Raw genomic sequence first — 23,286 nt, 5'->3', positions numbered from 1 at the left:
GTGCAACATGGCTCAGTGGTAGAGCAGGTGCACCATCTGTGGAGACTAAGCAGCTGTTCTGGTTTGATTCCTATCTCGGTCCATTTACCGCATGTCTTCCCCTTTCTCTGTGTCTTTCTTCCAGGCCACCAAAAAATGAATAAACCCCACTAGAGCAACACCAGTCTTCAAAAACTCTAACAATAGAATCTGCTGTTGCACTCTGCAACAAAAATATATTTTAAATACATCGTTATCACATGTTTTGACTTCGTTAACTGAAATAGTTAACTCCTATTTGGCAGAAAGGCTTGTTTGCAAGTAGTTTTGTCACTTTTCAGAATGTTTTAGCTCCATTTTCAACTTCAACAAAGTCCCAGACCGTAGGCACATAAAAAGACATAAAACCACTACATTTATATTTTGAGGTCTATTGTAACCATTCAACATTTCTCCAAATTTCTCTCAGAGGTCAGTGCTTGGATTTATTTAACCAGGTGAGACAACTGAGAACTAGTTTTCATCTACACACTGATCTCCGCAATAGGTAACAGTAAAAGTAAATAATACAAACAAAACATAATTTCTCCCAATTCTACAGTCAATTTAGCAGCTCAGCAATCTGACAAGAATGCCATTATAGCCATGAAAAGGGCATCTTCCTGATGCCTGTTTTGTAATTATTGAAAAAGTACAGATGAAGGACGCAAATGCGGTAAATATAACTTGAAGTGATTGTGCGGCTTATTCCTATATACCTTTTTACAACACCATGATTGTAAACAATACCAAAGGCGTTGAGGATCAGAAAATGTTGGCATGAACAGATTTTAAAATTCTGATATCATGATCAGATCTGAAATAAAAAATACTGGATTGGAGGAAATCTAATCACAAAAACCTGCAATTATATTATAGAGCTTGTCATCATACTAGTTTAAGTTCACTTAGGTAATGTTTTATTAATTTGCTTTTCCAAAACTAGTTTTAATAAGGAAACCTTTTAAACTTGGGAGTACAAGAAATACATTTGAAATAAAAGACTTGGAATTAAACAAAAGAGCAGCAAACAAAGAGAATTCATAATCATCATTTATAGTTCATGGTCATTTTTCCTCATACTCATTCCAAGTACAGATCTGGAAAGCAGATTTGACAGACAGAATGACAGAACAAACACAGAACAGTTGAAATGGAGGCTTATTTGACCTATTCTCCTCAGGATTTAGGGTCAGCCCAAGCACACATCGTCCACTGTTTTAGTACCACTTTGGGGGAAAAAAAAACACGCACACAAATTAATTTCTCCTAATCCAGCCTCATAATCATCACCACTCATATTCTTCTTCATTTTCACCTATCTAAATCAGGATGGAGGAGAAAGGCAGTGATTCCTTGAAAGAGATTCACACGAGACTCCATTGTTGGTGTCTTGTGTGGTTTTCGGGAATGGATAGGCTATTACTGGTCCAGGATTATCTATCTCAGGTTGGCATTTGTATAAAAACTATATAGGAATACATGTAAAAACAAGGAGATTTCAAATTATCATTCAACTGAGAGAAAAACATGTCCTCATAAAATCTTCTATGTCTAGCAACACCTATTAACACATATGTATCTTTATTTTTTATTGTCTTTTTTTAATAGATTTTATTCCAAAATGGTTGAGGAGCAGTTATATTTTGCATCATCTTTACAACAGGCTATAAAACACCACTTTGTCACAGTCCAGAAAGCACATATAGATGTGGTTGTACTGTTTATAAACATATGTACTGTAATAAGATAATTTGCGTGCATGGCTCCCAGGTGGTAACCTTTTCTCAGATCCCCAGGAATCCGAGGAGAAACGCTGTCCCCTTAAGATCACACAACGTGGAATATGAAGGTCTCCACTTTCTCTCTCAAAGAACTGTCCTTGTAAATCAGACCATTTCATGAGACACAACCATCTGTTCTAATCTTTACACTGCAACAGCTCAGTGAAACAAATAAGTCTTGGCCGGACTTCACTGCCTCTTCGGTGAATGCTTTGGCCTGAAATTTTCCACCATGAGATTTCTTTTCGTCCTTCCTTCCCTTCTGGAGTCAATGTTTGGCATATTTATGGTATGTATTTATTGATGCAGTGTGCCATTTTCTCTAGAAAAAAAAGTCAACCACACAAACACAGGCAATGTAAATGCAGTTTGTAATGTTGAATCTCCGTCTGCAAAGTGCGTCTGTACTCTTCTGTTCCCAGAAACATGACAGATGGGTGACATTACTCTGGCCCAGGAACAAGTCACACATGGGTTATTATTGTTTGGTTCATTTTAGATATTAGCCAGTCCGTTTCCTTTGAGTCTCTCTCTGGACAGTATGTCCTTTTTGTTTGGGGTTCTTTAGAGTAAAGAAATTTATATTTTTATTTTCAGTTTATTTTGTAGGGCATTAGCTTGTAAGAAAAAAATGACTAAATATTGTTCATCTTTGTTATTATCCTGTACACATGTTTATGTCCTGATCTATCTTTGAGACAGATGTCGGTCTAGAAAAGACCAAATGGTCCTCAGTCACACGTAGTACTCTTTGTCCTTGTTCTTCTTGTTCTTGCTGGAGGTTTTCGGGTTGTTGATGGGTTTCTCTTTGACTACTGTGCCATTGGATTGTGCTGAGTTGCTGATGTAGTTGCGACTCTCATCCACGTGATACGATCCCTCATCTCTGTTACGGTACTTGTACATAGCATAAAGGAGGATGAGTATACACAGGGCAGCTGCTGCTACAATGCCAACCACCATCCCCGTTGTGCTGCTGGACTCCCGGAAGACCTCTGACGTGCCCGGATAACCCTTCGGTCCAGATCCTGTGGGACTGGCTGCAGGCAAAACAAATACATACAGTTACCTAACAGGCTCTAACATGCATTTACTTCAACGTCTTATCATTGCTATCATATCATTTTAAGCAGTAAATTGAACTTTAAAAAGTTTCATTCAGCACATGAATTATGACTAGATATTACATGAGAGATTATGCTTGACATACCATGATGTCTCTTGCAGAAAATGATCATGCTCCTTAACCTTTTTGATGTTTGTCACATTAAAACTACAAACCTTGATGTATTTTATGGAAATTACACAAGACAGGCAAACACAAAGTACTGCATAACTGTGAATTGTAAGAAAAAGAACAACATTTTCACAAATAAGGATCTGAAAAGTGTGGCATGCATTTATATTCACTTTGTAGAACGACTTGTTACTGCTGGTGGTTCTACAAGCCAACTTGAAATTTGACAAGGTTAAATTTTAGTTCAATTTCAGTGAGGCTGTAAGCATCGATTAAATACACTCATTAGATTACTTCAAAGGAAATTGGATATTATTTACAAGTATCAGATTAAAAGGGTGTGGATTACATATGCATGTCACAACTTTCTATTATTTATTTTTTTCCACTCAACTGAGCTCTTTTGTGCAGTCTATTGAAAAAAATCTCAACATAGAGTCATGGAGATTTGCAAAATTAAGTTGACAAAATGTGAAAAATATTTAAGTAAGGCACTGGATTTTCTTATAAGAGGAAGTTTGCTAGTAGTTTCTGACAAATTGACAATTAGTGTCATGGATCCCAGTAATTTGTTTACATATATCAACCAAGAATCACAAGACTCTAAAAAAACATTTGTCCTTTGGTAACAAAATAAGAAAAGAAATTTGACCTAATAAAAATAAGCTCATCACAAATATAAGAAAATAACTGAAATGTAAAATTTAAATTAACCACTAACACAGTACTACAACGTAACTTGTAAACACATTGCAAAAACATATAGTAAACAATGCAAGTCATGCCTACCCACTCATAGACAGATAGTAATTAACTAAAAGCCTTGGAGAAAAGACACTGTTGAATGTAGATGTTAGAGGCCAGAAGGCAGCTTGTACCACAGAGCAAGGCTCAGTAACTGAAAGCTTCCTCAACAAGCAACAACAGATTAAATTTTTAATACAACTGGAAAACCTACTCCTGTTGACCCAAGAGGAGGAAACTGGTTGACAAAACAATCAGAGATGGAAGAGTGGGAAATGGAGCATGCAAAAGAAATCTTCTAAATTTGCAGACAAAACGGGCAAACTACTGTGTTAGGGATTCACTGAAAAACACAGCTAAAAGCTTGTGGCTCATTACTCGTTTTACAGCACAGTCATGAATGAACAGACAACATTTTCAGCTTTCCTTACATACAGCATTAGACATGATGCGACAGTATCACACAGTCGCTGAAAATAAATCTCTCACAAAGAAACAATTCTTCAGCTGACTAAGCAGATTGAGCCAAAGACTGCTCCCACTTCTGTTTCCAAAACAATACCATTCAATCGAACGTATTCTGGAAACACATGAGCTGCCTGATATCACCCAGTCTCTCTGTCATGTCTGTCTGTTGTATTTTTGTGTTAGTCATCAGTTCTGTAAAACTCTCAGAATTTAAGAGCATTCTCTTTGATTTTCTTCCTCATACTTTTAATAAAACTTTTACAAACAAATACTGTGGAAAAAACCTTCAAATTAAATCCATACTTTCCTCCTGTGGATATTTCTTTTTGTATTTGAATTGTGCATTGAATTGAATCTGACTGGTGGATCTAGTCTCCCAACTATCTAAAGATGGGTGATAGGTTTATGGGTCTCTAAAATCTTAAACAGGCTTTTTTGCTGCTTGCAGGACAGGTTTAGAATCCTCTAAACCATAAAAACACCCACTTCTTAAATCATTGGAAAATGTTCGTGCTGGTATATAATTCTGCAGTAGGTTCTGCTCTACTGTGAAGTTTACTGTCTCCAAAGTTAGAATCAAACACAAAATCCACATAGAGGGCTCAAGATTTATTTATTTTTGTTAAATCCAAATATCTCAAACAAACTCCTCAAAGTTTACAAGGGAATTCACAAAGCATTTCAATCTCCTTCATTTTTTGCTACTGATGCACTGGATTAAAAAAAAAGATATCACTAGACAAAAGCTGACACAAACACACCCAGCAAGTGTAGCAGATGGAAGCAATTTGAACTTATTTTTGCGTCAGATCACAATTGTCCCCTTTTAGCACGAATGTAAGAGGTGCTGTAGTAATTAAGGTGACAGAAACAAATGTTTTACTATTGCCAGCAAATAAGTCCAAGTTTTGAATAAGAATTGAATAAGAATTCACCAAAGCTGTCAGAGTAAAATATTAACTTTTCCAACTCAACAGGTGATGCTGGAGATTGCAAGAGAAAATAGTGATGCATCAGCATGACTAGGTTATTCAGAGACAAAAATTATTTAATTAATTTTGATAATATTTAAGCTACAAGCTATCAGCATCAGTTTTTGTGGAAAATCTATGAATCTATGTAGCAAATATTCTGAAACACAAGTATTCTGAAAGTTTTAGGCCTTCAGAATGCCCAGGAATTTGTACAGTTTGTGATTTATATAAATATAAAACAATATAGATGGCCTTTTCCCTAAATACAAGCATAACATCTAATTGAACCTTCAGCAAATTGCATTAATGCAGAGAGACGTCATCTGTTTCAGGGAGGTTCTGCTTCTAGTATCAAAATCAGAAGAACATGCAGATTCAGGTTTGCATGTGCTGCAGTACTCACAAACACTTTAACTTGACCCTTAGACAGCTGCAGTGTTTTGGATCAGACTGAATCTGATTCTAGTTGCCCCTTAGTTCTAATAAAATCATTTCAGAGTTTCTTCATATAACTAAAATGTCTGTCCCATTCAGCTGGGAAGCATTGTAAGTTTCAGATACAGAAGTTAATGACATTGATTTTATTGTGTTTGAATAAAATAAAAACAATCGTTAATTGTATTTATTGATGTTCGCTGTCTTTTTCCCCTCAATTTGTTCCTTTTCTTTTATCTCTTGGTTTTTTCTTCTCAGTTAATGGTGTGCTATAAAAATAATTGCATTCCTCAGCTTTTAAATGAAACTATTTCTCTAAAAATGTCTTTAGCGTTTCTCCTTTTCACAAGTCATCCTTCAACTCCTTTGATCTATTCAGAGTAGTATTTTCCAACAAGTATCTCCCTTCTCCTCCAAGGACTCAGTCTTCAGTCCAAAGCAACTTAACTACATCAAAAAGAAACATAGACAACAACATTTTGCTGGTACTGATGTTTGTGTAAGCACTTTGTTTCATCTACTCCAGTCCTTATTTCATGATTGAACAAAAATATGTTTTTCCACCTACTTATTACAAATTACCACGGGAAACATTTCTGAAAACCATAAATGCAAAGTTTATACAATATGATGTTAAAATGTGTGATTACTTTGAAAGTATAATTTTCAACAGTGAATAGGCTGGTGATTACACATAAGAAGACTGACTCAGTGCATTTGATAGCTCCTTTTGTTGTTTTGTGCTGTCTCTGTGTTGTAGGTTTTATCAGGTAAAATACAGACTCAGTTTATGTCTCCGCTTGAGTGACGTTTTAATGTTTAGACAGGCACTGTGCTGAGCTGTGTTATTCACAAGCTAATTACCTCCACAGACAGCATATATCCTTGTGTTAGGATGAGTTTGTTCCTTCCGGAGCTATAAGCATTAAAAGTGCTAACTGTAAAGGGCAAAAGTCCTCCAAGCTGTCTGTAAAGAGACAAGAGGTCGCTGCTCCTCATTGACATGTTTTCCACCACGTTTAGACCGATCAGCGGCCCAAGTATGCTTCCAGTGCCAGCAAACATTCAAGGACAAGCGCAGCGTTCCACCAGGGGATTGAGTGTGACTGAGCGTTGCAACAGATTAGCTTTGCCTGTGACAAGCCCACTTATCCTTGGAGACAGGTGTGAAGAATGCCCTCGCCTTGTGGGCAAAAGCCACTGGTTGACTAGGCACGTCCCCAGCAAGCCGTTGTTCAGGCATTAAACATCGAGCTATTTTCATATTTGCTGTCTGTCCTTTTAAAGTCGAAAGAGTTCAGAGAGTAGATAACAGATTGATGGAAGGGAGAGACCTCTGTCTGAAACTCTGGGGGTTTTATCTAAAACCTTGGCTGGCTCCTCCTGTGAGCTAACTGAGCTAGAAGAGTTGAGGAGGCAGGCAGCCACAATCTGAAATATCAGCGGTGAGCCATGTGACAAAAGTCCCACAGTGAGCTGTTCTTCTTGTGTGATCTGACACCTCCAGCTCTGGGCTTTGTTATTTCCTTCTGCCTGGATCTGTTGATTGGCTCCCCCCAGACTGCATTCATACTAAGACGTTAAAGCCTCAATTAGCTGACCACGATTCTTTATTTCTTTCATTATGGGTAAGCTAAAAATATATATATCTTAACAAAGACTAGTCAACAGTGACCATACACAACACTGAATTTACTAGAGAACCTTCAAGTTTAGTCTATAACGATATGCATTCATAGCAACTCATTAGCTCTCACTTAGTCTCGGTAGAATATTTCAAACCGCCGCTTGATTGAATCTGCCATAGTCCACTAGATCACCTGATGAACCTCATGATTCAGGCCATTTGTTACCCGTGAGCCCCAATCTCCCTCACATTGAGCTGAGGCACAGTAATGTGTTCGACATCAGGCCTTCAAGAAAGCCACATAAGGACCTCAGGCAAATTGCATCTGCCTGTCTGTTCATTAGCACTCCATCACCTCAGAACGGAGGCACATAAACTGAGAAAGAAATAGCGCCTGAAACAAGTGTTTAAAATGATGGCTGCTCTCATACGCTCTACTCAAGCGTACCCAAGGGTAAAATTAGACATGGGGAAAATGACCTTAAAGTGGCGCCTGGCTTCTTGGCAGCATAGCAGGGGTGCGCTTGTGATGCGATGGAGGTAAACTCAGGAGGGTTAACTTTTGAAGGATTGCACTTGTGTTAAAGCTGCCAAAATAACTTTGTCCTCTTCATCTCATCCCAGAGTGAGATTTAAATTACAGTATCACATTCAGGGCCATCATAAAGCCCTTGCTGGTTTACTTACAAGGACAACAGTTAATGTTTCAGGCATTTCGCCACAAATCATTTGCCTTTATTTCTCAAGAAGAGATGAAGAAATGGAAGCGATAAACAAAACAACAGCAGGATAAGAACAATGGCGGCCATAAAACCGAACAATCAAAACACGTAAATGCTGAGATTGCTTCGGCTTCAAGTGTCAGTCTGCCACAGCAATTTGTTTTTTTAAAAAGCGTCTTTTCTCCTGATTCTCTCAGGGTTCTTCAGCTTGGATACATGAGCCCGTTTGGCGAAGATATCAGGGAACATGTCATTTAAAAGCCTGTTGTGGATTTCAGTTCTCTTTGCCTGACTTTGTTTTTGCCACATGCACTCAAGGAAAGAAATAGGATCAGAGATACTCTCCTGTCAAGTGGGATTTGAATAAATGGTTCTCTTCAAAGACTATTTTTCCTCATTTGTCTCCAGCGTGAGGGTTCATTTGTTTGGTAATTTGTCACAGGGTGAGCAGGTTGATAAGGGTCACGGATGAAGGAAGGCGCAGAGTGGGGTGGGTGGGGGATTGGTGGTGGGGTTTGGTTTATTTCAGGCGTGTGAGAGGCTTATTTGGAGGTAATGAAACAACTATCGCAATTGAGGATATAGAATAAACTGGCTTGACCTTTTATTAACCGTTGAGACTAGTTTGTGTTATTTTAAGTGAAAAGTATCCTTTTTAATAAATTGATTGATAAATTGGGCAACACTTAATTTAGTTATGGGTTTTCGCAGTGCTAGAGTGCCATGCACACATGGCCATTTTGTCAAGTTACAGCCAATCAATCATATGTGTTTTAGGAGGGCATTTTGCAAACCCCTTATATAAAACAGCATCTAACTTTATAAAATGATAGAATTGGATAGAATACTTTTAAAATGTTCTGTTCACTTTCCCTGAGTTGGTATTTTGTAGAACCACCTACAAGCTGAAATTATAGCTGACAGGGACAAACCTTTAAACTATATCCCGATCAGCTTAGCCAATTTTTATAAAACAATTCAAAGTCAGTCAGACTGTATAAACGCTGTATGTGAGAACATACATTTTTAAGTTTGGAAAAGCAGTGGAACCCTCCCTGTTTGTGGGTCTGTATTCTCAAATTCAAGTAATCATGGATTATTCTGTGGAGTGTAACTTAATATTATGTGTAGAGAATTTTCCTGTTCATTCATTTTGCTAGGCTGTTTGACATACTATAGGCACAAATTTCAGATACATATTTTCTAGTTTTGAAAATGATGTGTATCACTTAACATAGTTCAATCTTTTAAAAAACCAAACAACCTGACAATACAGTTAGGTTTGTGGTTGTGACAAATTCTGGAAAAGTTTAATTGTCTGAATACTTTTGAAAGGAGCTATACTTTAAATGGTTTTTAGACAGTGAGCTGCTTCCGTAGGAAGCAAGACTTAGTTGGTTTGCTTTGTGATATTTTGCTGTTAATCTGTCAACCAAATTAGTGTTACACTATCACATTTCACATATCCAGTTATATCATTAGCTGTCAAAGCTGTCACAGAGCCGGGGATCAGTCTGGGGACCGGTCACTGTATCAACAGCAGCAGAGCCAAAGCATTTATTAAATCCCCCTCCTCTCTCTTTAATTATCTTTGTGTCCTCAAGAAGTGATGCAAGCCATCATGTTCTTGAGACACGCTGGCAGTTTGCCTCGTGATAGCTTACATGTGTGTCTCTGAAGTGGCTCCGCTTATGCTGATGGTGGATGATGAGCTGTGAGCTGGGTGAGCATGAAATGGAGGGAGAATTATTAAAAGGTCTTTGATTTAGCTCGGTAAAAGGTATGGTGCTGTTTAAACCGTTTTCCCCAGAGGGATTCAACTAAAGGAGCCAAGATGAAAGTAGAGGACTGAGCTCACTTGGCCTGAATGCCTCAAGTCTGGAATTTATCTCTTGATTAGATTCCTAAAGTGTCAGCTCACACGTTCCTGCAATCTATATTTGTGATCCATGTAGATAATCTGAAGCTAGATATTTCATAATTGTGTGACATAACAGCAATAAAAAAATCCTTTCTTGCTGCCAGAACACAAGAGGATTAAAGTTTTTGTCACTGCACAGATTTGACAAGATGTGAAGGGACATTTGTTTTTGCAGATTAAAAGACTGACATTGCTATTTTATCTTTAGAAATCATTCCACTTATTTGATATCTCCACATTACTTCTGAGCTTTTATCTTCTCATAATATTGCTGCAAATGACCTGTGGTTCTGCTTTTTCTTTCTTTTTTTCTGTGAAGCAAAGTCTTTCATGCCCTACTTAAGCTTATGCGCAGACACATTGTGTTAGCATCAATGTCACCACACCAGAAAGATGTGCAGTAGGAAAAAAAGAATAATTGAAAATATAAATATGGGTGGGGGATCAGTACAGAGAAAGACTGACAGTAAGTGTGAAATCCTGTTTTCTTCCAGAACACACTTCATTTAAAATAGAATGTAGAAATAAGAGCGGAATGGCCTAATCCTTAGTGAAATAGTGCAGGGAAAACAAACAAAATAGCAAAATTCCTTGGGAATGTCAAGATAAATTGGGAAAATACTGAAACCCCCCTCCCATCCCCCCAGAAATATCAGTTTGCATGAGGATAAAGGTTGGGAGTTGTGACATTACTGAATAAGCATTCTTTTTTTTTTTTTTTTGGCTAAAATCACCCTTGCTAGTGGCAGTCAAGAGAATAGTCTATGTTTTTCAGCAAAGAACAAAATAATATATAGAGTTCCAACTGTGTATGATTGAGTAACCTATTAAATGTGGGCAGTGACCTCTTAAACCACCACAGTGCTCTTAATGTTTCATTAATCTTACAGCTACTTTTAAAGCAATAATTTACCCTATTTCTTGTTCTCCTGGCTGGGTGCATTCCAGTCATTGCCACTGGGGTTAAGGAGAGTATTCATTTGCTGGTTGATTTATTGGTTTACTCTATGTATTGTTTCCACACCCATAAATTAAATCTATTAAAACAAATGTCAAACACATTAGTAGCTACTAATGTCACAGCGGAATGCTCGAGGATAGAATATGATGAGAGAGCACAGAGAGAGTAGGAAACGAGAGATGATTAACCTTAACCCGCCTTTGGGCAATTCACAGTGAACGGCTGCTGCAGCTAAGAGTAAGGGGTTGAAATATTTTATTTTATTTTTTTGTGAAATGCAGAAAAGTGAAACTCAAATTGTAACTGAGGCAGCTTGGTGTGTTTGTCAGGGAGATTATTGCTTTTAAAGAAATCACAATTAATCTTTGAACTTAATTAATGATGGAAGGCTAAAAAAATCCAGCTGGCATGCTCAAGGTGGTTTCATTCAATTTTGTGCACTCTAAAGGGGAAATGAATTGTAAATTTGAAGAGGAAAACACTTTGGTTGAAAAATGGCCTTCTAGTTTCTTTTCAGTAAGATCTTTTAAAGTTCATTTTTGCATTTAGCACATCAAGATCTAAAGACAGAAAAAAAGAAAATCAATTACAAATTTTGAACATATTTGTATTGAATGTTTTTCATTCATTATCTAATGAATGAAAAACATCACATATCTCCCTCGAGAAGGTGTTAGCTGAACACTTTATTCATCGAGAGTTATCTATGTCATTAGGTGTGTTTCTCCATATATCCTACAAGCAGTCTCATGAGACCCCCACACCTTTAAGTGCGAATGATAAATTAAATTCAGCTAACATACTGTTTAATCATTTTCTCCCAGAAAATAGATGCCCACTGTGGCATGACTGTACTTTAACCATTGTTCAGGAAAAGAGAGGCCTTCAGGGCCTAAAATAATAATGTGCAAGTCATCTCTACAAAATTTAAAAACTATCCAGAGACGACCTGATGTAAGGCAAACAGGCTCATTACCCTTCAGTTGGTCATTGAATGTTGCTTTGTCTGGTTTTGTGTAAACATTTCTTTTTGGTAATCACCTTGCTCGAGCTAAAACACTATTTAGTGTGGCTGATCTATTAGTAAATTATTCACACATCAGGCAGATTTAGATTAAAAATTATTTCAATTTCTTAAACAGAAGGCTATTTTGATAAATTTTGCTACAAAAAACATGACAGTTCTGTTAAGTTATATTTTTATAACAAGAAGTAGCTAGCTTCCTCACTAAGGACGTGCTATTTTTCTGTGATTTAGTTTTACTGCAGAGTTGGCCTAACTATGTATCCATTAATTAGAAATCTTTAATATATCTGAGAAATTTTGTCACACCAGAATAGAGTAGCTGTTTCCATTCATGTTTAATCTTTCTGCAAAGAGGCAATTAAATATCAGCTCAAACAGACAATTAAAACAAATATACTTGGAGCAACAAACGTATTGTTTTATTGTTATATTAAACTTATTGTTATATTAAATTGCTGTTTAGTTTAATGTTTTATAACATAATGTAAATTAGTAGTTTTCTAAAGCTTTGTACAAATTAGAACAAAAACAAAATCTATACGTCTGCAGATAATTGATGGCGATGAGAAGAAATAACAAAACATAATGCGGAACAAAGACATTTGCAGAGTGTAACATGTAACCTTGGATGTGGATCACATACAGCAGCTGCACCTCCTCGCCCCCTCCAACAGCGGCAGGCTTGATGCCAATGAAATGAGGCAGGTAGGTAAGAGACATCCGTTCCATCTGACCCCATGCAGCTCCCCAGCAACCCCTTCCATTAACTTTCACCATGAAAACTGAGGTTAGGGCTGGAAAATCAGCGCCAGCTGTGATCTTGCCAGACTGTTCGCTGTGCTATTTTCACACAACCAAGTCTGTATCTACATTTTCTCCAGCTGATTGGCCGGCACTTCATATTGGCCTTCAAATGAGCTATTCCTACTCAGAGGAAATTGCAGAAGTTGTTTAAGCTAAATGCCAGGATTTATTCAGCATTTATATGAGAACACCTTGGAGGTGAGGTCTTTATGCAGATTGTCTACTTATATTTCGGTTATTTTTCTAAGAATTTGAAGGGAAATCTTATTGAAGCAAAAACCTTCAGAAACCTTTGCATTTTTTGCCCAACCAGCATCACAAAGATAGCAGTATAACATGTTATTGTAATCACAGTTGCAGTGATATTCAGCTGTCAGAAACGGGCTGCCGAGAACCTGAGCACTCCTGAATCCTCCTCCTCTTACAAATCAGATGTGTTACTGCATCATGGCCCTCTGTATTCCTCTGTGGGTTCCAAAACCAGGGGGGAGGATTCAATTTGGTGCAGCGTGATCTAATCTGAGTCCTGCCAAGTGATAAGCTGTGCTCCTCCATGGTTTCCGGAAGTAAGGGTAATAAAGCATGGCAATAAGCAAGCTTACCCAATTCATGTCTTTGAGTGGCTGGAAGGGGCCGCTGGGGGACAGAAATCCTCTGAGATTGAGAGTGATCTACAGCTGACCTTGCCATGTACAGCTCACATAATAGTCTGTTTCAGAGCTCACCTCCTGGGTTCACTTATGCATTAACATTATCATACTATAGCCATACATGAGTGCAGAGGTTGGCACGGGCACAAAGTTATTGCAGTTCTGGCTGCTGCTTAGAGTTTGCAGCCAGAAAAAGCTCTCAGGGTATATAGCATGAAAAACCTTACATCCTTGGTATTATTAAAGTAAGCGGCTTAAAACAGTAATATGAGTAAGTTGTACTTTTATCAGCAACAATATCTTTAGATTTTGTAAGCAGCAAGCCTGACTGAGACGAGGTGAGTGCTTGGCAGAGCATGTGAACCTCTCTGGATGTAGATATTAATCAGGATACAGTGTTAGACAGCTGCCACCCTGGGAGCCCACAGCTCTGGTGTCAAATCCCCCTCAGCGATCACAAAAGGAAAAGAATGCACAGCATGGGGAGGATGTGTCCCAAAGCTTCACATTGTTTGCAACGGATGTTTTGGCAGATGCCCTTGTCAAAAAAATAAATAAAAAAATATGATAATGCATGCTGCTTGTGTGAACTTGTACTCTTCCAGGTATAATATTTGCCTAAGGTAACAAATGCACATTGGAATACTTATTGTGATGCTCTTTGTATAAATCAAAAATGAAAAATCAGAATTAGAGGAAAAGGAGTACAGTTAACATTGCAAGTGGAAAGCCAGAAGAATAGGAAGACATTCAGACTAGAAAGGAGATATCATTTGCTGTGGGGCAGGCATTAATTTAGTGGAGGTTTTACAACCACATACTGATCAATAACACATTTAAATGGAGCAGGGAGCCTTCAGTTCGGACTTAATTGTTCTCAGTGGTTCTCATCACTTCTTAATGCATTTGAAAATCCCTGTTTTCATAGACAGATGCTAGGGTTAGACCTAATTGCCCTCCATGTGTGGCAAGAGAAAGAGATTAAAAGTTTTGCAAGCAATGTGGGGAAAAAACAGATTTACAATCACAAATTGTCAGAGTGAGGCTGTATTTTTGAAACCCTTTGGGGAAGCAATAAGTGCCTTTTTTATTTTGAATTAATCTGGGCTCTTTAAACACAAATCTTTAGACCGACTAAGTGTGTTCATGTTATAAGAACAAAGCAACTGACATGCACCTCAATCATTATATCCAAGGGGAGTTGCGTGCAGCCGCAGTGAACAACAGCATATGAGAAACAACAGGATAAACTTGCACTGCCCGCTGTAGAATTTAATTAACAACAGTGGGGACACTGTGCACATCTGTAAAAATCATGCAGTCCTCTCTTGGCTTATCCATTTTCTATGTAATATTTTGAAGTCACACAGGTTTCATTATTACAATTGTTTTTTGTCGTCTTCATGAGAACTCCCCTCTATGCATATTAACAAATGCCCTGAGCTGCTGTAAACAAATACTGTAGGTGCACAATTAAAACACAGTAACAACATCTGTTTGTAGGGACACCAAGCAGACAGAACATTATGTAGTTTTTGTCGCTCATGCAACACTTTTGTTTAGCAATGCCGCTGGGTGAACTGAAGACTGACAAACATGAAAGCTGACGAACATAAGATAGCCTCAATCCCTATGTTTAAATTAATACACTTCTGCACACCAGGCAAATGACAAGCAGTCCTTCAATATCTTGCCATAAAGGAAGCATTTGTTTGCAGTATTACATGAACACTATGGATTTGAAAGATATTGTCACACAAGGTCCAGATTATTAAAACACCATGATATTTCTCATTCTTGACAAACAGTGGATCTCTGACAGCGTGTTGTTCAAACTTAACACTCTATCTTTATTTGAGAAGTTTTTGCGTTGCCACATTATGTTGACAGAATCGAATGATGAATAATTCTCGCCGGGTGGCTAGACAACACTCGATTACAAACACAATAAAGAAATTCCCATCACCTTTAAATTGTTTCTGTGACGGCGATTTGAACACCAATTGGAAAACAGAAATGGTGACAAAGTGGCACACAAGATATGAATGATTTGTAATGGCTAGAATTAAACCACTGACTATGGATGCTAAATAAAGATTTTCTGCAGAAATTTTAAAGGTTCTATTTGTCTGGAATCTCAACTGCATTTGTTCATCTATAGATCAAAGTCTAAAATATTCATTATGGTGAAATGAGATGATTTTTTTTATTAAACAGGCAATTCTTTGAAACAGATTTAGATTCATGAAAACTTTGGTGTATTTGACTGACTTTCAGTAAATAAATATCTCACCATCTTTGTTCAGCATGAATTCAGATTAGCTGGTCCTCGAGATGATCTGAGTTTCTAGTCCAGTGATGTCCTGATATGAATGTGAAGTGATATAAACCTCCAAAATAATACAAGGGTTTTGATGAGCATCCTCTGAACCTGTGTCCACTGTGGGAAGCTAAAGTTGTCCGGTCAACTTGTTTCATAATTTTTTAAATATTGAGCAATTTAGCTATTTAGGTTACTATTTTACTCTAGTTTGCAGTTTATCCGTTTATCTTTCCATTTTCTTATCTAAGTTTTCAGTAAACACAAAAAGAGGTTTGCTCATAAAGGGAAGTACAGTCAATTTAAACAATGCCAAATATACTGTAGTTGCTGTATTTAAACAATCCAAATATAATTTGTTCATTTAAAAACACCATAAATACTATAGACAAAATAAAATAAGTGATTCCTAAGTCACATTTCTGTACTCTGTAGTTTGAGATCAAGTTACAATAGGTACAGAAAAGTCAGCAGTGACCAGAAAAAAACATAACTGTAGGTCCCTCTCACAGACCTTAAATTTTACTCACAACTCCAATCTGCACAGTTTGACTGTATCTGTTGGTGTGTAATGACCTATACCTCTGGTGATGTATGACACACAAAGACACACTGACACACCCAAAGAGAAGTAGAATAAAAAAGAGATGACTAACCTAACCCACCTGAGCTCGGCTCACAGGGATCAATGTCTTCATCATCACTTGGACACTCCGCTGAAGCCACCATCAAGTCATCAGTTGTCTGAAGAGAGAGAGAGGTACATAGGCACAGAGGTGAGGGCATGAAATTCTTTAGCCGTATGAACAAGGTGAGATGATTCCCACTCGAAATGACCAAAAGTCGCATTTCTAGAGGCTTAGGTTAAGGAGAGTGTGGGCAGATGGCATGTGAATCCAGACAGCTACACTATTTGGCTGCTGGATTTATCTGTCAACACGACCACACGCTTCCTTGGCACAGTAGCAGCTGCTGCGCCGTTTTCCAGGCTACAGCTCAGTTCTTTACAGAAATGGGATCAGATTATTGAGGAACAGTGAAGGCTCAGGTTCACAACATAATTGTCAAACCACATGCTCAATTTGTGTTTCAAGCCTGTGTAGCTTTGCAGATATTTACAATGTCAAGGGATTGGAAGGAGCCGTCGAATGTGCCTTTGGCATTTAGAGGACAATTGGGCACTGAATATAAAATAACATCCCTAAAAAGACAGAAAACAAAAGACAGAGAAATAGAAATCTAAATCAATATTACCTTCTATCTTTTACAAAATAAGCATACAAAAAATAAATCTATGTTCTCCTAATGCACATGCTCTTTTATTAAATCCATTTCAGACTATACACATACCAAAGATGATAGAATGTGCCGTCTTAGAGAATGGGAAAGGGCAAACAACGGACCAGAAAAAAGCACACTGTAAAACATTATACTGCAATGTTTTTTATAGTCTTGCCTCAGGCCATTTGATCAGCTCTGCGTTAAAGGTCATTTCATTTAAGCAAGGCAGCCTCCTCAAGGCCAGGTTAGACTTTTGGATGTGAAGTGCTGCTAAGTAGGATGAGCTGCAGCAATAAAGCTGTGCCTATTGTTTGTAATTTTGTGGTGAATAAAAAGAAGAAAACAAAAAGCTGGTAAAGAGGGCATCAGGCCCCTAAATAAAGATGGACGCTGGCTTTTATTGCATTTGTGCTGTTATGTCACTAATGTTTAAATGTGCATCAAAACATCTGCTAGTTGGATTAGCATTGACTCATCTTAAGATAATGAAAGGTGATGTCATTTTGCCGAACATCCATTTGGCTACTCTTAATCTGATTTTGCTGTGACGGTAACATCATTCTGACTTTCTGAGCACGGGCCAACATCATCTTTACATAATAGTCCTGGAAATGATAGATCAAGCCCATTAAGGGTGCTGCGGCGGAGGGCCGTTTCAGTTGCATCTGCAAAGCGTGAGGCCTGGGGAAGCCGTCCAAATGTAAATTTAATTTGCTGTGCACGAGGCTGATATACAGCATCGGCCATCCAGATGGCGAGACCACCGGATCCCGGAGTGCCACATCCATCACTTCTGCCTCGTGATTTGTTTTTCCTGGCAGGAGATCTCGACACACTACACTCTCTGGCAGAGGTACGGGAATCAAGGAATCAATACTGCCTCCCTAGTTGTCCCACCTAACCACTCTCTTTCTCCCTCTCACAGACCTTAAACTCCATCCTTCAGATTTATTGTAGAGGTGTAGAAGAGGAAACAGTGTGATGTGGGTGCATTATATATAGGATAACTCCCCAAAGGATAACCTAAGAGGAGGTGTTTATACTTATGTTTTAATTCCCTCTTACAGGTCAGAAAGAGGCCTAATACTCCATTTTCTAGCTATAAATCTAAAACATGGATATTTCTCTTTTACAAGGAAAAAGTAATGCATGACAGAAAGAAAACAGTATTTATAGTAAATAGGCTGAAAAGAGAAAAATATTAAGAGTATCTAGACACAAAAACATTAAAGAAGCAAATTAAAATAAATATGTCTGGAAAACTAAACAAAGATAATGTAACTTGAAGCATTTGTTTTTTGTATGATAAGTCGTTCAGTTGATTGTAGAGGAATTTATTTATTCACAGCAGTTTCAATGTACTGCCATCACATTTTATAACCAGGTTGAGAGCCAGACTTTGTCTGGGCCGTTGCAACAACGAGGGTTTTATTTTCCCCCTTTCTTTTCTAGACATTATGTTGTACACTGGCCGCTGTGTTTGGGGATCATTATCTAACTCACAACCCAATGCTTGACAGTTGGTAAGAAATGTTTGTGCTGATATATAATGTTTGGATTTCACCAAACATGGTGAGATCATTGTTCTACATGTCCTGTTTCTCATGCATGCTTTTAATGCATTTTTACAAAAGTCAGGCTGCTATATTCTTATTCAAGTGAAGTAATGTTCTTCCGGTAATCTTTCCACAGACTTTTGTTCAGTCTCTTTTTAATTGTCCGTTCTTGAACTTTGCCATTTAACATGGTTACGACTGTTTTAGATGGAGCTTCATGCATTATTTTCTTTTTGCAACATTTCTGGATTTTTTAACTGTCTTTTTATTTTGTTGTTTTTCTTTTGTGAGATTTGTTTCTCATTGTAAAACTGTGGCCTTCAATTTTTTGGAAATTCGCCTGCCCAGATTGAATGCTAGTAACAGTGACTTTTATAAGATTCTCTTTGATGTATTTTTTTACTAGCATTGTATTAACACCTTCACTATCTGGATCAACAAACTTCTAAGACTTTTCCTTTGATAGAGATAGTCACAATAATGAGATCCTCTAATTAGCAGCACCTACATGAACATTTTCTTCTTAAACCTAAAAGAGAGGCGCAAAGGTCAACTCAGTTTTTTCTATGCCTTTATTGACAAAACATGGAGACTTTTTTCCTGATGATAGACCCTTAAATAATGTCATGTTCCCAGTTAAAAACTTGGGAAGACTTGCTATATTTGATCCAAGTTAAATTCAATTTGTGTGTTGTAGATGTGTGTCTCTGAACAAACATAATAAATTCGTGTTACTAGCCCGTCTACCAACCTGGAAAACTGTGTAGGTTAACATTTTATGTGGCCATGACCTGGTTGAAATCCAATAACATTACCAATTCATGGCGTCCTCCACTGCCGTGACAATTCAATGTGGTCCATGTGTGAGGCTTACCATGCAATTTAGCCACCATAATGAAAACTGACAGATAAGTTGGGTTGAGACACAAAAAAATAGTTATTTATAGTTGTTTATTGTCAAAGAAAATAAACTATAGATATTCTTATAATCATTCTGATGTACCATCAGTTTTGATAAAAACAACCCAATAAATGCAGCTACTTAAAGGCCAAATGTCATATTTATGGCAGAGAAATAGTTACAATTTTGAAACTGTAAAACATAAGTAAGTTACTTTCAATTGTTTATCACTGTAAATAAGTAATTATAAAACACTTTTCTTTAAAAAAAGCCTTTAGAGGCACACCCTCAAACCTGGATGTGCATATTTGAATGATGAGTAACACTGCAGTTCAAAACCAGATAAAAAAATTACAATTTATGTTTGAATGCTGCAAGAATTTGAGTGTTTTGAAGTAGTTTTTTTTTTCTTTTTTTTTGCACGAAGGGTCAATCTTCAGCATAGCTTTAAATTCTTTGGTAGGGTGCCGGTCTTTTAGGTATTCAAGCTACTTCCCCCATGCAGCATTCATCTTGACGTTCTCCCAGTTGCTAGATAAAGCACTATATATCCCTACTTGAAGAACACAAGTTGGAGCTACGCACTTCCTATTACTACATTGACTGAGCAGTGTGTTGTGCACTGAAGCAAGTGTTTATTCTAAATGCAACATCATCACTCTTCAGCAAATCTTAGTTGCATTCCAAGCTGCTTTGTGCTCATGTTTTATTAATATTTCTGCTTGTAGCATAAGTGAATCAGTATAACTCTGGTGAGTTACAACCAGTATAACTCTGGTGAGTTACAAAGGGAAAGTTGGACAATCTTTATTATCTGTCCATAAAGGTTATCCATCTCAATTCTTCTTCAGTGTTGACCATTTTCAGAAATACTGGGTAAAAGAGTCCAGTTGATTGATTTCATAGCATCATTCCCAAAAGAAATATGCCACAACAGATATGTTTATGAACAAGATATACCCGTGGTTCATTTTATGAAGGCACTTCGAAAATGCTAAAAGCACGACTCAAGGTTTGCAAAGCATCATTAATCTAGCTGTAAAGTGCTGAAGCCATGGTGAACCTACAGCACAGCTCATTTATCTAGCTCTGCAGAGCAGCAGAGACCTCACTCCTCTGAGGGAATCTGGGGAGACAGTCAGAGAAGTGGAAGAAAAAGCAATGCCTTCCTGCTTTCTTCACAGAAAGTAAACCATAATGTTGTGTGTATACTGTAATTTCAGTTTAATAAAGTCAATTTGATTAAATGTTGCAGACGGGTAAAGGCATCGACTGGCCTTGGCTCATGCAGTGATTGAACCATCAAAGATGCCGACCAGGAATTTCCTACCTGACTCAGCCAAAGGTTCCCCAGTGCTTTCTGTAGTACTGTCATGCTGGTTTTCGATCTGTGAGAATTGATAATGGTCCTCCATAATGAGATGTCCAGGCTTAGCTGTGCTCTGCATGTGCTCGCTAAGGCTTAGTCAGCAGTCACCAGTTTATCTACAACTTTATAAACACTGATCTGTTCCCTGGTAACATTCAACGGCCTTGCAGTGTCCAGCACAACTCCTTAATAGCTCCTATATGTAGTGGGTGACTTTAATATAATGCACTACAGTTGTACACGACTGCCCTGGATGCATGTTTTCCTCTCTTAATGCTGGCCTGCGGAGGGATAGAGAAAGAAAGGCTGCTCTTCAGGGAGGAAGCTGTGTGCTGCTGCCCCGGTGCTCGAGCGCAAGAGACACCTTCTCTGTGATAACCTGTCGGTGTGTCTCCATGGAGAGTCGTGGGTTTTCGCATTGTTTTCTCTCCGGTCTAATTTGATGAATGCTCCCTGGCACACAACATGTCTCTTTGGAGACGAGCTGAAAGTCAGGAGGACACTGAAGGCATCTGAAAGGTTTATCTGAAGCATGCCTCTGCTGTCCCGGTAATGTATTCCACTGAGGATGCTTGCTGTTTTCTTTTGCCTTTCGGGGTTTTTTTCCCCCTAGTGGGCCTTCTTTTTTTGTTCCAAAGCAAGCCAATGGTTTTAAGGCTCACACTACTGGTCAGTGAAAATATTGCAGTTTGTTTCACAAAAGAATCAGCAATCTTTAGCTTATTTAGTATAGATTTTATCTATATTTTTTTCCAAAAAAGTAGCTTATGTACCTGCAGGTTAGATGATTAATAAGAAAGGGGTATTTGTGTAGTGGCATTACCTTCTAAAAAAATAAACAAATAAAAAATGACCAATAATAATTTTGACAATTTCTTTTGAAACTGGTCCTAATTCTATTGTCAACTATAATTAAGACTGTTATTTGAATCGAGTTTGAATTGGTTTAATTTTTAAAAGTGCATATTGTGATCACTGTAATTCTCCCCCAGTTGACTTTAATGCTTACAATTACTAAGCATTTAAAAAAAAAAAAAGAATTAAATGTTAAATCTCCACTATGAATGTTTGCTCTATTTAGGCAAAGAAAAATAATAAAATACTTTACTTACACAATGTCCTTGGGGAAGAGACAAAATATTACATATATATATATATATATTTGTTTTATTCATGTGCTCTTTTAAAAGTATATATTTGTACAGCTGTAAAGTTCTCAGCCTTGACTTGTCTGCAAAGCTGAGGAATCAACATTCTCTACGTGTTGCTGCTGCCCAGACTGTGTGCCATTATTTGTCATGTTGGCACCTATTTACACTGAGAGCAGCCTGCGAGTGTCCGTATCTGACCAGAGCTGCAGTGGACTAATTGGGAGGAGTTATCTGTTCTAAGTTTCAGCCTCGCAGTAACACATTATTAAAGAGCAGTATAGAGGAAGGAGTAGGTGGTAAATGAGGGTTTGTGGTTCGACATGGAAAGAAGCTAGAATCTATGTTTAGATCTCAGCATATATAAAGGCTCTGCATTCAAACCTTCATTCAAGAAAATGAAATGGTGTCTAGTTTATGATCCTTACACATTTATTTACCCATGGCAGATTTCACACACCAGCAGCAGCTCTTATCAAAATGCCTGATGACAACCAAGTATCTAACTTAGCACCCTGGAACTAGGTCGATGTTGATAAATAATTTAGTCCCAGATGCTCAATAGATTCCAACAGAATAATGAAGGCATGTGGGCCTCTCAGGCTGTGAATTCAGCTCAGTGTATTGCCTGGCCTTCGCCCACACACTTCCTACTGCTGGCCTGACAGGCTGTCAGCATAATACTCTTGCACAGAAACAGACGAGGGTAAAAGACAATCAAATGTCATTGTCTATATCACAGCGAGTTATGCTACAAACACCGTATAATGGGGTACTTATGTTCAAAACATCCATATTCTCCTGGCGCTCTTTTTAAGTTGGAGAGAAAATAAAAAAGAAAACTCTGATGGAGGGTTTCATGGTGACACAACAGATTGTCAAAATTATTCACAATCGAGTGCTGAAGTGTAGGAAATAACCATCTGGGGAAAAACAGAGGCTGTTCTTTGAAGGAGATGAAGAAGAAAATATAAAATTTTAACATTGACCTACAAATTTTATAGATGAATCCCAATTTAAAGCACAAACATAAAGAGAAGATGGGGAGTTTGCAATTAAATGGATTTATTGCTATTCCAATGCTGATGATATGAAAATGCTGATCAAAATCTATAATGAACATCCGTTGTTTATATTAAGAACAGATCTGCTCTTAATATAAACAATGGATAATCTCTTTCTGATCGACCCCTCACTATTACTTTATTTACTTTAACACCAAGACAAAAATTAACTATAATACAAATAAGCAGGTGTGCATTCTAAGAACTCATTTTATATTTTCTCAGTTCAATTACTGAATTGAATCTGATTTCTGCAAATGGCCTCCAGACCCAGT

The 23,286-nt window shown here is 37.7% G+C and overlaps 1 protein-coding gene across 33 annotated transcripts in view; it reads right to left on the bottom strand.

Annotated features, from left to right (window-relative positions):
- Positions 1-1,053: 1,053 nt before the first annotated feature.
- Positions 1,054-23,286, bottom strand: part of LOC114137983 (neurexin-1a) — a 259,399-nt gene continuing 237,166 nt past the window's right edge. For 22 of the 33 annotated variants that reach the window (XM_028006859.1, XM_028006881.1, XM_028006867.1 and 19 more), the window contains 2 exons: positions 16,349-16,436; positions 1,054-2,842 (listed from right to left, as the gene is read on the bottom strand). In XM_028006859.1, the coding sequence (XP_027862660.1) occupies positions 2,538-2,842; positions 16,349-16,436 (393 nt within the window). In that variant the 3' untranslated portion in view covers positions 1,054-2,537. The remainder of the gene's footprint in view (positions 2,843-16,348; positions 16,437-23,286) is intronic. The other 11 variants (XM_028006862.1, XM_028006882.1, XM_028006869.1 and 8 more) reach the window with 2 other exon arrangements.

Source organism: Xiphophorus couchianus, chromosome 22 (assembly GCF_001444195.1).
Source record: "Xiphophorus couchianus chromosome 22, X_couchianus-1.0, whole genome shotgun sequence".
NCBI lineage: Eukaryota > Metazoa > Chordata > Actinopteri > Cyprinodontiformes > Poeciliidae > Xiphophorus > Xiphophorus couchianus.
This window is presented reverse-complemented; position numbering and strand designations above follow the sequence as displayed.